The following is a 14,483-nucleotide window of genomic DNA, read 5'->3' as shown; positions in this document are numbered from 1 at the left end:
TCATCTGTTAAACAATAAATATATCTTTAACACACATTTTATATCCAATTTGTTGATGATCATCTAAATATGTTTGGCTGAAAAAAAAACGATGATTTGTTTTCATTAATTGTCAGTATCAGAAAATGTCAGGAAGTCAACACTTGGCCATCAGCTCACAAAGCCCAAGGTGGCATGTTAAAATTGAAAAAACTACGATGTTGCTCTTATTTTAATAGAAGCTGAAGAAAGCACGTCATAATAACAATTTACACATATAATTGTCAAATTGTGTCGTCGGTTAATCCTCTGTCCATCCACTCCTAATTCCAGCACCCGTTATTGGTGCATTGTTGAGAGCAGTGGTGTCTTTCCGCCGGTAGGGGCAGTGGAGCAGCTGCGAAGCTTCGCAGCCCTGCTGGAAGAAAGCGTAGAAGAAGAAGTCCGTTTGTAGCGGCAATGAAAGGACAGCGTGCCATTTCCAATTCGAGCAAAACATAAGGAAAGACTACTTTAGAGATAATAACTATCAAGGCACAGTCCTAGCATCAATCGATTCGCAGAAGAGACTATAAGGACTCTGTTGAAAAGATGTCGTTGGTTTGTGCAAGTAAGTGAAGTTGGATTCATTGATATGACGGAAGAAGTATAGGTTAGCTCGCCACCGCGCTAATGCTACTTGCTAATTCAGCTAACGGCCATGCAGTCCCGTCTTCTACTCGTGATACTCAATCCGTCCTGTCTGTGGTTGTGTTGTCGTCGGTGTCGTGTGATCTTTAAGATGTTACTGCCTTTTATCCAGTCTCCAACGAGGTGCCGGAGCACCCGTGCGTGTCGCCGGTGTCCAGCCAAGTGTTCGAGCGGAGGCTGATCGAAAAGTACATCGCAGAGAATGGGACCGACCCGATGAACGGACAGCCGCTGTCTGAGGAGCAGCTCGTAGATATCAAAGGTAAAGCGACTGGGAGCCGCTGGAGAGCTGCACTACGTGGCCGGTGTATTAGTTAATGCACCACCATTAGCAAAAACTAATGCAGTTGAATCCCTTAGTATAACGGAGCGCTCTTTAACTGCTTTGCAAAATACCCCCAAAAATGAATGAATGAACATTCTCTAAAGCAGCCAAACCACCATTATAGCCGTCATGAAGCTGCTTTGATTATAGTTGGGTGTACCTGCTAAAGTGAGAACTGAAAGAGTTTAAAAAAAAGTTATATCAGTGTTAATCTGATATGATCTGTAGTCTTTTTTGCCAATATTGTGAAATTGATGTACAATGTAGCAAACTCATAATTTATTTTTTCATTATCGATTAACTTGGGTATTCGTTTCTCGATACAACTTTTAATTTGTAAAATGTCAGAAAATAATGAAGTGTCGTGTCACAATGTGTTATAGCCTAACATGGATTTGTACTAGAGTTCTTCTTTTATCCAACTAGCACTTCCAACCCACCAAAACACCCTGTTTACTGTAAGAAAAGAAAATAATAATACTTTTCTCACAACTGAGGGGATGGACATTGGAAATATTTGATATTTTCGCATGGAAAAAGTTTAATCGATTATCAGCATAATTGGTGATTTAATAGTTTGTCAATTGACCATTGCTTGTTTGACCCATTGTTTTAAACACAAACTTGTGCAAATATCAGATATTGTACTTGCTTCAGTATGAGTCCCCTATTGTAGAGTACTGTATGAAGTATCTTATCATGCAGCAATTGTTATTGAAATCTCACAAATTACAATAAATAACCAATTTGATTATTTAAAATGAAACCAAACTAAACATGAGCGACTTCTCTCTGTTTTAGTGTCCCATCCTATTAGACCAAAGGCTCCATCAGCAACAAGCATTCCTGCCATTCTCAAGTCACTTCAAGATGAATGGGTGAGTATTGTTAACCTTGAGGGGGTGGAACAAGAGAAATCCACAACAAAATACCGTCGTACTGTAAATTGTACCCATGATGTCTGTTTTGAATCAACAGGTGACTTCTTTTTTTTCCCCCATGCCATTTTTAACCAACATTCTTAATGGTAATTAGCCTGAAGTAAATCAGAATGTATCAATGTTTCAGTGACAGTTTCTTTAGTAGACCGTAATTATACGCCAAGTTGACTATTGCAAAAGAGCTTCTAATATAGTACAGAGGCCCTAAACGGACATGATGCCAAAAATGTTTTATCTCGATCACAATGAATTATGTTGCAGAAAATGAGCTTTGCTTTCTCATGTTAGTAGAAAACAAAACAATTTAAAAGTAGGTGTTAAAACCTGTATGTGTGTGTGTGTGTATATATATATATATATATATATATACACACACACACACACACACACACACACACACACACACACACACACACACACACACGGAAAACCGGTGTAATGCTAACTTCGCTAAGCACACCACTGTGAACTCGATCTGGTAGGCTGCTTGAATACATTGACCGTCGACTGATTTCACCCAAACATTTGACGTAAAAGGAAACAACCTTTTGTTTCTTCATAACAAAGCTTGTTTAGTGGAGATGACATTATAATTAACTTGTGATCTCGAGATGACAATAATTTAAAGTGTTTGAATCTTGTCAGTTTTGGCCATTTCTTCATTCGTCTTCTTTTTTTAAATATTGATTTTTAGACAATATGAAGGGTTCCTTCATCCTGTTTCTTTTTTCTGTTTTAGGACGCTGTTATGCTTCACAGCTTCACCCTGCGGCAACAGCTGCAGACTACTCGCCAAGAACTGTCCCACGCGCTTTACCAACATGATGCTGCCTGCAGAGTCATCGCTCGACTCACCAAAGAGGTCACTGCTGCGAGAGAAGGTGGGTTGTCTGTGTGTGCTTTATTGTAGGACATAACTTATGAAGCACAAAGAACAGCTTTTAAACAATCACCAAGTCTGTCCAGAATCTAACTCACAAAAAACACAAGCTCATAGATTATATCGTGAAAGCATCTTTTCCCTAATGGCGTCTGTTTTCTATTTGTAGCTCTTGCCACACTCAAACCCCAGGCTGGATTGGTCGCTCCTCAGGCACTCCCTGCCTCCCAGCCAGCTACAGCAGTGAGTGATTGAAATATGTTCCAGTCGATAAGATACTGAACATATGTTTATCAAAATCTTTTGCCATACTTCCTCCTAACAATCCCTTTCTCTGCATCTCAGGGTACTGGCGGAGAGCCCATGGAGATTAGTGAACAGGTGGGAATGACCCCGGAGATCATCCAAAAGGTCAGTTGTTTGTCCTTCCATTTATACATAAATCATTATTTGGCTATGAGCTTTCTATTTTCTTTAGCAGGTCTAAGATGTGTTTCAATATGCCTATTTTCTGTTTGCAGCTTCAAGACAAAGCTACTATCCTCACCACAGAAAGAAAGAAGGTATAGTATTGCTCTTCTCTTTAGCTTATTTGTGCCCATTTCTCCTTTACTATCTAAATGTTATGTAAAGTTTATCTAGCACAAGTTCATAATTGTTGTGGTGGTAATATCTACTCACACTTGTTTTTACTGCTTTGATGGCTTTTTCCAGAGAGGAAAAACTGTCCCAGAGGAGCTCGTCAGAGCTGAGGATCTCAGCAAATACCGCCAAGTGGCCTCTCATGCTGTAAGTTAGGATTTATATTGGTTTTTAATTTGAATGACATTTTTTCTTTTTAATCAAGGGGCTGTTTAATTTACTTGATGAACATGGTGTCAACAACAAATCTCTTTGTTGCCCTCAGGGTCTTCATAGTGCCAGTGTCCCTGGTATTCTGGCTCTCGATCTGTGTCCCTCAGACACCAACAAAGTTCTCACCGGTACATTGATTTCATCCCATGTTCAGCTCTATATTTCATCTTCCATTTTTACTTTTTTTTTTTTTTTTTTTTGGTAATTTGTGGACGCACTACAAGTCAATTGAAGACTTTGACTTGATATCGATCCTCTTGTGTTCTTCAGGTGGAGCTGATAAGAACGTGGTAGTGTTTGACAAGAGCGAAGAACAGATTGTGGCAACACTTAAGGGTCACACCAAGAAGGTCACCTCTGTCATTTACCATCCATCCCAGGTAACACTTTGTTTCAGACATCAACCAGTCAAATCTTTCTCCAACAAACAAATTATGTAACTGCACAAAGAAGTCTTTGAATTTGTATTGTTCTGACATTGTTCTTGATGTGTTTTTTTCATCCCTCTCCCTCTAGTCCGTGGTTTTCTCTGCATCTCCAGACAGCACCATCCGTGTGTGGTCCGTCACCGGGGGAAACTGTGTCCAGGTGATCCGTGCCCACGAGGCAGGTGTCACCGGACTCTCCCTACATGCTACTGGAGACTACCTGCTCAGCTCCTCTGAGGATCAGGTGTGTGTACTGACAGACCTCAAGTTAAATATAACACTGAAATACAAGTGGCATCTTCTCTGTTTAACCATACTAACGTGTTTCCTCTGTTCTGCAGTACTGGGCCTTTTCTGATATCCAGACTGGTCGAGTCCTCACCAAAGTTACTGATGAAAGTGCTGGCTGTGGTAAGTGCCTCCAATGTAAAGGTATGTTGTGTTTGTGAATAGAAGTCCTCCTGTTCCAGGTGGTAATGTTTCTGTCTGCCCCCTGACAGCTCTCACCTGTGCTCAGTTCCACCCTGATGGTCTCATTTTTGGCACCGGGACGGCTGATTCCCAAATCAAGATCTGGGATCTGAAAGAGCGCACTAACGTGGCAAACTTCCCAGGCCACTCTGGCCCTGTCACCTCCATTGCTTTCTCTGAGAATGGATATTATCTGGCTACAGGTAAGGACTATATTTTTACACTGTTGCTGCTAATCTTTGATGATCAAGTGTTCTACGTTGGGTTGCACAGTTGCTGGAACATTTGGGAATACCCCAAAATGGCTCCCCTCTCATTAACTTGTACACTGATCTACAATATGTTGATGTGCAGTTCATGTTTTGCACCAATGGGATCTGTGACTAATTATCTGGTACTGTGCTCCAGGTGCCCAGGATAGCTCCCTGAAACTGTGGGATCTGAGGAAACTGAAGAATTTCAAGACCATCACTCTGGACAACAACTATGAGGTAAGACATTGTAAATTGAAAAAACTTGCATTGGAAGTTTGAGCTTTGCAAGCACATTAACTTGATTACATACAGCCTGTGCGTGGATTTAACGGAGCATGTAATAAATAATCATGCATTATTTACACTGAGTTTAATCTTGTCTTGGCCATTCCTCTTTAGTCTAGACTCCCATTTCTCTGTGCTTCTGAATCTCATTCCTTGTATGTTTTCTTTCTGTTTTCAGGTGAAGTCCCTCGTGTTTGACCAGAGCGGAACCTACCTGGCTGTTGGAGGGTCTGACATCCGTGTCTACATCTGCAAACAGTGGTCCGAGGTCCTCAACTTCACAAGTGAGCGGGAAAAATCATTTCAAATGTTCATCCAGTATGCATGTCATGTGGTGTTTGCTCTGAGGAAGTAGCAGATTTTTGACCTTGCTTTTGCCTTTCTAATTGAAGACCATTCAGGATTGGTGACTGGAGTGGCCTTTGGAGAGAACGCTCAGTTCCTGACCTCTGCAGGAATGGACAGAAGTCTCAAATTTTACAGTTTGTAGAAAATGATGAATTCAGGAGGAGAATTAATTGGTCCCTTTGTCTGAGCAGTCACTATTCTGGACACTGACCTGTAATTCTTAGAAAAAGAAGAGAAAAAAATCACAGCTAACTTTGCTTCCTTAGTGTGTTAGTCCTCGTGTCCAGGAATGAGACCACATGAAATTGTCTGCTATATAAAACCACCGCAGCATGGTTAGGATAACATGTTTGTTGGCATTGTAAATCTGACATGTGAATGATGTGAAATGAGATGCAAAGCCAGTAAAATGTTGTCTGTTTTGCCAGCAGTTATGATTTTACTGTAGTATTTTCTTTTGTGTGTATGTGGGGGGGGGGGATAAAGTTTCTTTTAATGCAACTCCCAAAGTGTTGTAGTACACTGTTGAGGACAATAATTGGTGTGACAGCAACCTGGTTCCCTTATTATGTAGAGATTCTTCATTACAGTATCTTTAGGCTAAAATAAAAAAATACATCTAGTGATGTACAAAACAAGTGGAAAATGAACGTAGTCTTGGTTAACCTCCAGTTTCATTTCCCGTTCCATTTGAACCTTTGTCGTTTTCCAATTGTATATTTCTCATTACTTGCTATTTTACCTGTTGCAACTCTGCCCTTTTACAATAAAATATCTTTTGTATTGCCATTCATCTGTGTCAGATCAAAACAAAGGACACTATTGAAGCCTCTTCATGAGTCTGAATATTTTCACTTTGTCTTCATTTACAGACACTTCAAACAGATCACATAAATTACAGCTGCTCAGTAAGTGCATGTTAACTCTTAGCTACTTTATGATCAGTTGCGGTCCATTGTTTTATGATAAATTCAAACCACTAGTGTGTTTTCTTCTTTCACCTGGATGTTTTAGCTTCACTGCAAACTGACGACGTGTTTGTGCTCACCCTAATTGTTTATTTGACATTTGCTAGGATTTGTGAGATGATCTCAATGGTTTAAAAGCCTAACTTTGTTCAGTAAGCCACTAAACACCAGTTTATTGTGGGAACTGGAAGCAACCGTAACATGCATGTGACTTTTCAGGTTTAACTGCAAGTATAACTACACCTCACATGAGCAGTTGGTTAAAATGAGATGCATTTGTTCATATATTTTTACAAGGGAGAAGTCTAGATTTAAATTAATCCCGATGGGATTTAACCTTTTTTGTGGAAAAACTATGTGTTCCAATAAGCATACAGAATAACTGAGGACAAGCATTTTAAATAGGTAATACCACGTGACCTGTCGTGTATTCTGGTACCAGTTATGTTTGTTTTTTAATTTGTAACCTGACTGACGTTCTCGGTTTTAGGAATGATTAAGTGATCAGGAAATGACTATTTAGAGCCACAGTATGTGTTTAATTAACTGGTCATGCCACTCATGTCATTATGGTGTTGCTTTGCAACTATAGTTTATCAAACCAAGGCCCACCCCACATGGTATCTTTTATCTAAGCTATATAAATAGTGTATTATTATATAATTCAAACATTTCCCTGACGTTAGACTGTAATCTTCAAGTCTTCTTGTCTCGACCGGACCGGACCCCTCGTGGCCAAACGAGAGACAACCGCGGTCACGTGAGGCCGCAGTAACGTGACTTCCACAAACGGGAAGTGCGAGAACGAACCAATACAACTTCTGATAAACGCGTCTAGTTCGGTTCTGCTTCCAGTCACCGGTCTGTCCGTCGGTTCGGGGCCGGGCCGCCTGAAACACAGCAGACTCTCGAGTCCAGCGGATCCAGGAGGCAGCAGGTGAGCTGAGCGACAGCCAGCGGGGTTTGTGTGTCATTTAAAGCGGGTTTCTTCTTGTCCGCCGCGGACCGACTGCAGTTATTATCAAGACTTCAGAGCCTTGTGCTACATTTCTATTTCGTCACGGAGTTTCCCCAGTCAATCACGAGGTTTCGTTTCACCTTTTAAAGTTACATCTTGTGTTTAATTTGCCGTTCTTTCAGACCTGTTTCATTAACATGACATGCAACTTAAATGATACTTATCGCCCTATTTGTGATGAGTATTGAGACAAATGTAGTCGGCGACTTATTATTTGTTTAAGGAAACGCCAAACTGTCTTTTAGAAATAACTTTTCTTTGTGTAACGGTACGTGAATTGATGTGTATGTAGTTGTCGCTGTTGATTTAGGTGACACCCAGTCTCCATAAATGTTATAGTAAGTTTAGGTATACCGAGCTCAAACTAACAGTCGGACACAGCTGCCCTGTACAAACTAGACTAGCATTAATGTAACCTAATGTTCATTTAGGAGACTGTAGTTGTTGGTGCTGCTACAGTATTTTGTCCAGCCCACCAACAAGATCAGTCTAAATGCAACATAATACAACTCAACAGCACCACAAACTGCTGCCTCCAAAGGGGCAGTATAACCTTCATCAAGGTAGTGTGTTTATTGCAGCTCTTTTGTATCGGAGTGCATTCCTTTCAGCTTGGCTTATTTTATTAACTGGCAATCAAATGTATATTTCTATATGTAGTAATGCGTTGTTGTTTTTCGATATTAAAGAGGAATTAAACTTGCAACTGGAAAAAAAAAAAAAAAAACATGTCATCATGCAAGAATGGAAATACCGTCTGATCATCAGTCAGGGGACTTGATGTTTCTCTGTCTTTCAGTTTCCACTCATTAACTTGGTCACACAGTGGCTTTTATTGACCAACTGAAAACAAGTGCCGTGTGAGAATGACTGCCTCTCTGCTATGCTTTCTAAAAAAAAAGATCCCTCATTCCTCTATAAACTGCTGTACTTTGGCTATGTTTGTCAACTTTTCATGAAAAATATAAATTTTGACTTTTCCCCCCCCCCCATACAGGCAGCTATGGGCTCCATGTTTCGCAGTGAGGAGGTGTGCCTGGTGCAGCTCTTCCTTCAGTCAGGCTCGGCATACAATTGTGTCAGTGAGCTGGGAGAACTGGGCCTGGTTGAATTCAGAGATGTGAGTTAATTAAGCTCTTGGTCATGATCTTGTGGTTAAACGATCAAAGTCCAATACAGATGGCGGTCCATTAGTCTCCTAAACTACTGTTTGGGCCAGAATAATTGTCCATGTGTACCTACTTTGCTTTTAACATGCTTGACGTGCAAGCAACAGATTGTTTTCATGGCTTTTGGCTCATATTACAAGCATCTGATAATCATTACTCTCGTGAGCTGAATGATTATCTCATGAAAGTCACTTTGGAATCTGCTGTATTTAGATAAGATGGTGAACTGATGGTTGTTTTGAGTCACTTTGAGACGCAGCAAATTACTGTCATCAGATGAACATGAATAACCTTGTTCCTCTCCCCTCTGCTCTGACGCTTTAGTTGAATCCTAATGTGAACGCCTTTCAGAGGAAGTTTGTTGGCGAGGTCAGGCGATGTGAGGAACTTGAAAAAACTTTTTGTAAGTATTGACTCATTGTTCCCCACCTATGTTTCCGTGCATGTTCTTTTATTTGTTCGTTTTGTTGAGATCTTTCTTTCTGACCTTCTTTATCTGCCCTTCGACCTTCTTCATCTGCCCTTCAGCCTTCTTGGAGCAGGAGATCAATCGCTCCCTGTCTCCACCTTTGCACTGTCCCCTCCCTCCTCCATGCCCGATACCTTTGGCCCCTCAGCCTCGCGAGCTCATCACCGTAGAGGAGGAGTCCGAGAGGCTGACCAGAGAGCTCAAAGAGGTGAGTGCTTAAAACAAGGCTGATATGATGAATACATTTTGAAAAGCCTCTCTCATTAGCCCAATTTCAAAAGAAGTTGAACTCATTGACCTGACATTTATTTTGTGTCTTACTAGGTGTCCAGGAACAGAGACAGCCTCCGGGCTCAGCTGACCCAGCTCTGTCAGTACCAAGGAGTCCTGACCAGGACTCACTCCCTCACAGCCACACAGGTGGGAAAAACTAAATTTCTTCAGCAATTCTTCTATCATATATTACTTTTTTTATTTATTTATATATATATATATATATATATATATATATATATATATATATATATAATTATAATCATTCATTGCGCTGGTGTAAACAAACTGTCTGCAAACTAAAACTACAAATGAATGTTCTTTGGCTTCACCTCACAGGCACCACCACCTGTGCTGGAAAGCCAAGGGCTGTTTGATAACCGCCAAGATATCCATCTCAGGTACCTCTCGTTTTATAAAACTTTCGTTATGCGCTTCAGGTTTTTATCTACATTCAATGTATTGAATGTGTCTGCATCTCCTCTCTCAGTTTTGTGGCAGGAGTGGTCCATCCGTGGAAGGTTCCTTCGTTTGAACGGTTATTATGGCGGGCATGTCGAGGTTATATCATTGTGGATTTCCGAGAAATGGAGGATCGACTCGAGCATCCTGACACGGTGGGAGACAGAGAGAGGGGATCAGGGTTGAAAGTTATTTCTGTTCCAGGGATAGTCTCTGATGATTTTTCACATCTAATGAGTTTTCTTATGAGTGTTTTATCACAAATGTTTGCTTTCTCTTCGTTTGCAGGGGGAAATGGTACAATGGACAGTGTTCCTCATCTCCTATTGGGGAGACCAGATTGGACAGAAAGTCAAAAAGATATGTGATTGGTGGGTAAACCTGCGCATCCGTTTGATTTGTTTGTACAGTTCCGCACTACAATGTTTGTTGAACCGGTTGAGTGTCTTTGGATTTTCCCTCTTCACAGCTTCCGCACACAGACCTTTGCATACCCTGAGAGCACTGCTGACAGAGAGGAGATTCTCCAGGGACTTCAAGGCAGAATTGAAGATATCCAATCAGTAAGTGCAGTTTGTTGAACACTGGTAGAATCAGTAGCCTTTTCCCTCTCTTTTTGACATGTCTGTATCTGAATCATGTAAAGTATTTTTCTTCTCAGTTATTCTAAAACCCTCTCACTTCCCTTTACTTCAGGTGTTGTTTCAGACCGAGTCCTTCCTGCAGCAGCTGCTGAATCGGGCAGTGGCTGTGCTTCCCCAGTGGAAGGTGCGTGTGCAGAAGTCTAAGGCGGTCCAGATGGTGCTGAATCTCTGCAGCCCCTCTGTCACAGACAAATGCCTGATTGCTGAGGCCTGGTGTCCCGTTAGCAAGCTGCCTGAACTGCAGAGCGCTCTGAGAGAGGGAGGGGTGAGTTGTAGATGAGGAGACTTGACATGGATGTGTAAACTATCTAATTTCTCACTCTCTCCACCTTTTTCCAACTCACTTCTCCATCCTCAGAGGAAGAGTGGAAGTGGCGTTGACTCCTTCTACAACCGCCTGCCCTACTCCACCCCTCCACCCACCCTGTTTCCCATCAACTCTTTCACAGCTGGTTTTCAGAACATTGTTGATGCCTACGGAGTGGCCAGCTACCGGGAAGTCAATCCAGGTACGTTTGCACACCCCTAAAACAAGTTTTTTTTACTAATGCTTTGAATCTAAGAGTGTGTTATAAGTCAAGTGTATCCCCTCAATGCCTCTGCAGCGGTGTACACCATAATTACATTCCCCTTCCTGTTTGCTGTGATGTTTGGGGATGTGGGTCATGGGTTACTGATGACTCTGGCTGCCCTCTGGATGGTCCTTGAGGAGAAGGACCCCAAATTGAAGAAAAACAACAATGAGGTAATCCTCACTCACTCACTCTTAAACTGAACACTTGGGTTTTTCAAATGGCAGAATGATGATGTTTTAATAGAGCTGAAACAGGTTTTAAACCTTGCATATTACATAATGAAATTAAATCGTTACCTGTGTGTTTCAGATCTGGAGGATGATGTTTGGAGGACGGTATCTGATTTTGCTGATGGGACTGTTCTCTATCTACACGGGGGCCATTTACAACGAGTGCTTCAGCAGAGGCCTCAGTACCTTCAACTCAGCGTGGCACGTCGGCCCGATGTTCGAGAAAAACATATGGAAGTGAGGACATTTCATACCGTTTTTTTTTTTTTGTTGTTTTCTCCAGCTTTCAGACGCTTTGCTTCTTGTCCATCTTACTTAACCGTTTTATTTCTTTCAGTGCATCAGTCCTCGCAGGGAACAAGTACTTGTCCATGGATCCTGTTGTGTCTGGTGTTTTCACCACCCCGTATCCATTCGGCATTGACCCGGTATGGTCGCACGCCATTTTCTTTTTTCATGCTGTCATCTTGTTTGTCACTGCGTCCTCATCCCCTCTTATTTGTGTCGTTGTCAGGTCTGGGGGTTGTCCAACAACAAACTGACTTTCCTTAACTCGTACAAGATGAAGATGTCGGTCATCATCGGTGTCATTCACATGACTTTTGGAGTCTGCTTGTCATTTTTCAACTATTGGTATGTAATGTTTTACTTGTTTGGTGTGTGTGTTGTGAATACACCTCCCACTTTTTTTTATTCTTTTCACATTTGTGCTGGATTGCCTTCACACATACTTTTCCTTTTCATTGTTTGTGTTTTCCCCCAGGCACTTTGGCAAGATAAGCAGTGTGTTCTTTGTGCTGATCCCTGAACTGTTCTTCATGGTGTCTCTGTTTGGCTACCTGGTGTTCATGGTGGTCTTCAAGTGGATCGCCTACACTCCTGTCCAGTCCAAAATCGCTCCCAGTATACTCATCCACTTCATAGACATGTTCCTCTTCACAGACAACCCTGACAACCCAAAGCTCTTTGAAGGACAGGTGTGTGTTTTCCCGAAAAGGAACATATCAATGTTTAAACTCATGTTTTACAATTTATCCTCCAGCCTTTCTTAAGCAAGTCATAGTTTTTGTATTTAAAAGTGGAGCTGGAAACTACTAGTTTAACTTTGTTAGTTCAGTTTAAAAATCACCTTGAAGATACCTGAAACTTGCTGGTTCACAGCGAACATTCAATCTGCATAATCTTATGTCAAGGTTATATATTTGAACTTGGGTTTTGGAGGTGAAATGTATGTTTTTGAAAAGTATCTATAATTGGTATAATAAAGCGACACAACTGCTAGCCATAAGCTGTTTTCATGCATAACGCTGTCAATAATAATATAAATATATATAATTACTTTAATGTAATGCTATTTGACAGATCACTCTGTTGATGTTTGCCACAATCGCATGGACTTCTTAAAACAAGAATTGCTTTAACTGCAGTAATGAGCAACAATAATGTAAATGCTGCTTAGTTTATGTAAATGCTGCTCAGTTTTTAAATAAATAAATGTTCGTTTTGACAAAAGGAAAATTATGTGTGCAGATTGTGGTGCAGAAGATCCTGGTGGTGCTGGCCTTGTGTTCTGTCCCTGTGCTTCTGGTTGGGAAGCCCATGTTCGAATTCCTCACGTTCAAGAGAAGACGACGTCATGTTGTGAGTCTGTGTTCAATGGAACTTTATTAACTTTAACTAGAGTTAAATGCATTTCCTGACAGATTTCTGGTTCTCTGCAACATCAGGAGGAAGACAGACGTCACTTGGTCGCTGATGAAGGCTCCATCAACACTCGTCAGGGGGAGGTGGAGGGAGGAGCTTCTGAAGAAGAGGTAAGGGTGAAGCCTGACTAACTTAATTCACTAAATGGAGTCAAATATGTGCGATTGTGATTCTGTAAGTGTCTAATCTGTGTTGTCTGCAGGTGTTTGATGTTGCAGACAGGTTCATGCATCAGGCCATCCACACCATAGAGTACTGCTTGGGCTGCATCTCCAACACTGCCTCTTACCTTCGACTCTGGGCTCTCAGTCTGGCACATGCACGTTAGTCACACACACACACACACACACACACACACACACACACACACAGACTTCCTCTTTAAAACCAAACTATTCTTTTTTCAGCCAGTTATTCATACACGCATGATTGTCTGACAGTGATTTTATTTGTGTCTCCACAGAGCTGTCAGAGGTGCTGTGGGTGATGGTGATGCGTATTGCCCTGAAATGGGAGGGCTATGTGGGATCTGTAGTCCTCTTTGTGGTTTTTGCCTTTTTTGCTGTGTTGACTGTCTGCATCCTGCTAGTTATGGAGGGACTCTCAGCTTTTCTGCATGCGCTCCGTCTGCACTGGTAAGGATAAGATGGAGGAAAACACAATGAGGAAAATATTTTAAAAATACCACTAAGTAGCCTGAATATCTACACTAAATATGTGATTTTTGCTTTGGTCCATGTTTAAGTGGGTTAGTTATTTAGTTAATCATTTCTGTGAAGACCTTTTTAGGACACTTTTCTTCTCGCCTAAATCATATAAAGTCTAAACCTGTCTGTTTCTATCGCTAACGGCAATGTACCTAAACCTAACTGAGCACACTCATCTGCTTTGCATAAGGGTATACACTAAAGTAGGTTTTTGTCACTTAATATGTTTGTAATGTATGTTTGTACAAAATATCTCCTTGTGAAGGGGTCCTGGGATTCACTTATCATCGTTATCTAGATAATTTAGCAATCCATCCACAGAGTTTCCTCAGCCTCTTGTCTTTTCATATTGGTGTACAAAGTGCACAATGTTGGCTATTGTTCACTTTACAAAAGGTGTGTTCAGCAAAGTTCATCTCAGTTGGCTTATTTGTTAAGTATAAGTTGTGCATCTTGCATGCAACGTTGAATTTTTGTCTTATTAAGCTCAGTGACGCTCCAGAATGAAAAGGGTTCATCCTTTAGGTAGGATGAACGTGCTCAGTACATGTTATGGCCGTCTGAACATTACATTTGGACATTTATTGTGTGTAAATGGAAATGTGTTACTGATGGTGGTGTTAAATGAAAAATGTGAAGGTCACCAAACCATCCATCAGAAATGTTCAGGGTTCACGTTCACGTACCCTGTAGATAGATGGTGTGAGTAGATGAAAATGTATTCTGCATTATAGATTGTTGCATATTGACTTTGCTTTTCTTTTACAGGGTGGAGTTCCAGAACAAGTTCTACAGTGGATCAGGCTAC

The 14,483-nt window shown here is 41.2% G+C and overlaps 2 protein-coding genes across 2 annotated transcripts in view; both read left to right on the top strand.

Moving 5' to 3' along the window:
* The first annotated feature begins 447 nt into the window (after window positions 1-447).
* On the top strand, window positions 448-5,886 carry prpf19 (pre-mRNA processing factor 19). The gene is made up of 16 exons (XM_079229121.1): window positions 448-589; window positions 782-931; window positions 1,796-1,872; window positions 2,675-2,816; window positions 2,985-3,058; window positions 3,161-3,226; window positions 3,337-3,378; window positions 3,530-3,604; window positions 3,723-3,798; window positions 3,941-4,050; window positions 4,187-4,342; window positions 4,440-4,509; window positions 4,599-4,772; window positions 4,978-5,060; window positions 5,287-5,392; window positions 5,501-5,886. The coding sequence occupies exons 1-16, from the start codon at window positions 571-573 to the stop codon at window positions 5,596-5,598; spliced, it is 1,518 nt and encodes a 505-aa protein (XP_079085247.1). The 5' UTR covers window positions 448-570; the 3' UTR covers window positions 5,599-5,886.
* A 1,365-nt stretch (window positions 5,887-7,251) lies between these two features.
* Window positions 7,252-14,483, top strand: part of tcirg1b (T cell immune regulator 1, ATPase H+ transporting V0 subunit a3b) — an 8,078-nt gene continuing 846 nt past the window's right edge. Inside the window, exons 1-21 of the mRNA XM_079229120.1 lie at window positions 7,252-7,361; window positions 8,440-8,562; window positions 8,936-9,014; window positions 9,140-9,288; window positions 9,405-9,500; window positions 9,693-9,754; window positions 9,844-9,970; window positions 10,104-10,186; window positions 10,285-10,378; window positions 10,512-10,724; window positions 10,818-10,968; window positions 11,065-11,204; window positions 11,344-11,501; window positions 11,602-11,692; window positions 11,779-11,897; window positions 12,028-12,241; window positions 12,795-12,905; window positions 12,992-13,078; window positions 13,171-13,291; window positions 13,432-13,603; window positions 14,444-14,483. The exon at window positions 14,444-14,483 is cut by the window's right edge and continues 846 nt beyond it. Coding sequence (XP_079085246.1) covers window positions 8,446-8,562; window positions 8,936-9,014; window positions 9,140-9,288; window positions 9,405-9,500; window positions 9,693-9,754; window positions 9,844-9,970; window positions 10,104-10,186; window positions 10,285-10,378; window positions 10,512-10,724; window positions 10,818-10,968; window positions 11,065-11,204; window positions 11,344-11,501; window positions 11,602-11,692; window positions 11,779-11,897; window positions 12,028-12,241; window positions 12,795-12,905; window positions 12,992-13,078; window positions 13,171-13,291; window positions 13,432-13,603; window positions 14,444-14,483 — 2,424 coding nt within the window. The 5' untranslated portion in view covers window positions 7,252-7,361; window positions 8,440-8,445. The remainder of the gene's footprint in view (window positions 7,362-8,439; window positions 8,563-8,935; window positions 9,015-9,139; window positions 9,289-9,404; window positions 9,501-9,692; window positions 9,755-9,843; window positions 9,971-10,103; window positions 10,187-10,284; window positions 10,379-10,511; window positions 10,725-10,817; window positions 10,969-11,064; window positions 11,205-11,343; window positions 11,502-11,601; window positions 11,693-11,778; window positions 11,898-12,027; window positions 12,242-12,794; window positions 12,906-12,991; window positions 13,079-13,170; window positions 13,292-13,431; window positions 13,604-14,443) is intronic.

Source organism: Taurulus bubalis (genome assembly GCF_910589615.1).
Source record: "Taurulus bubalis genome assembly, chromosome: 13".
NCBI classification, from domain to species: Eukaryota; Metazoa; Chordata; class Actinopteri; order Perciformes; family Cottidae; genus Taurulus; species Taurulus bubalis.
The sequence above is the reverse complement of the archived record's forward strand: the minus strand, read 5'-3'. Positions and strand labels throughout refer to the sequence as shown.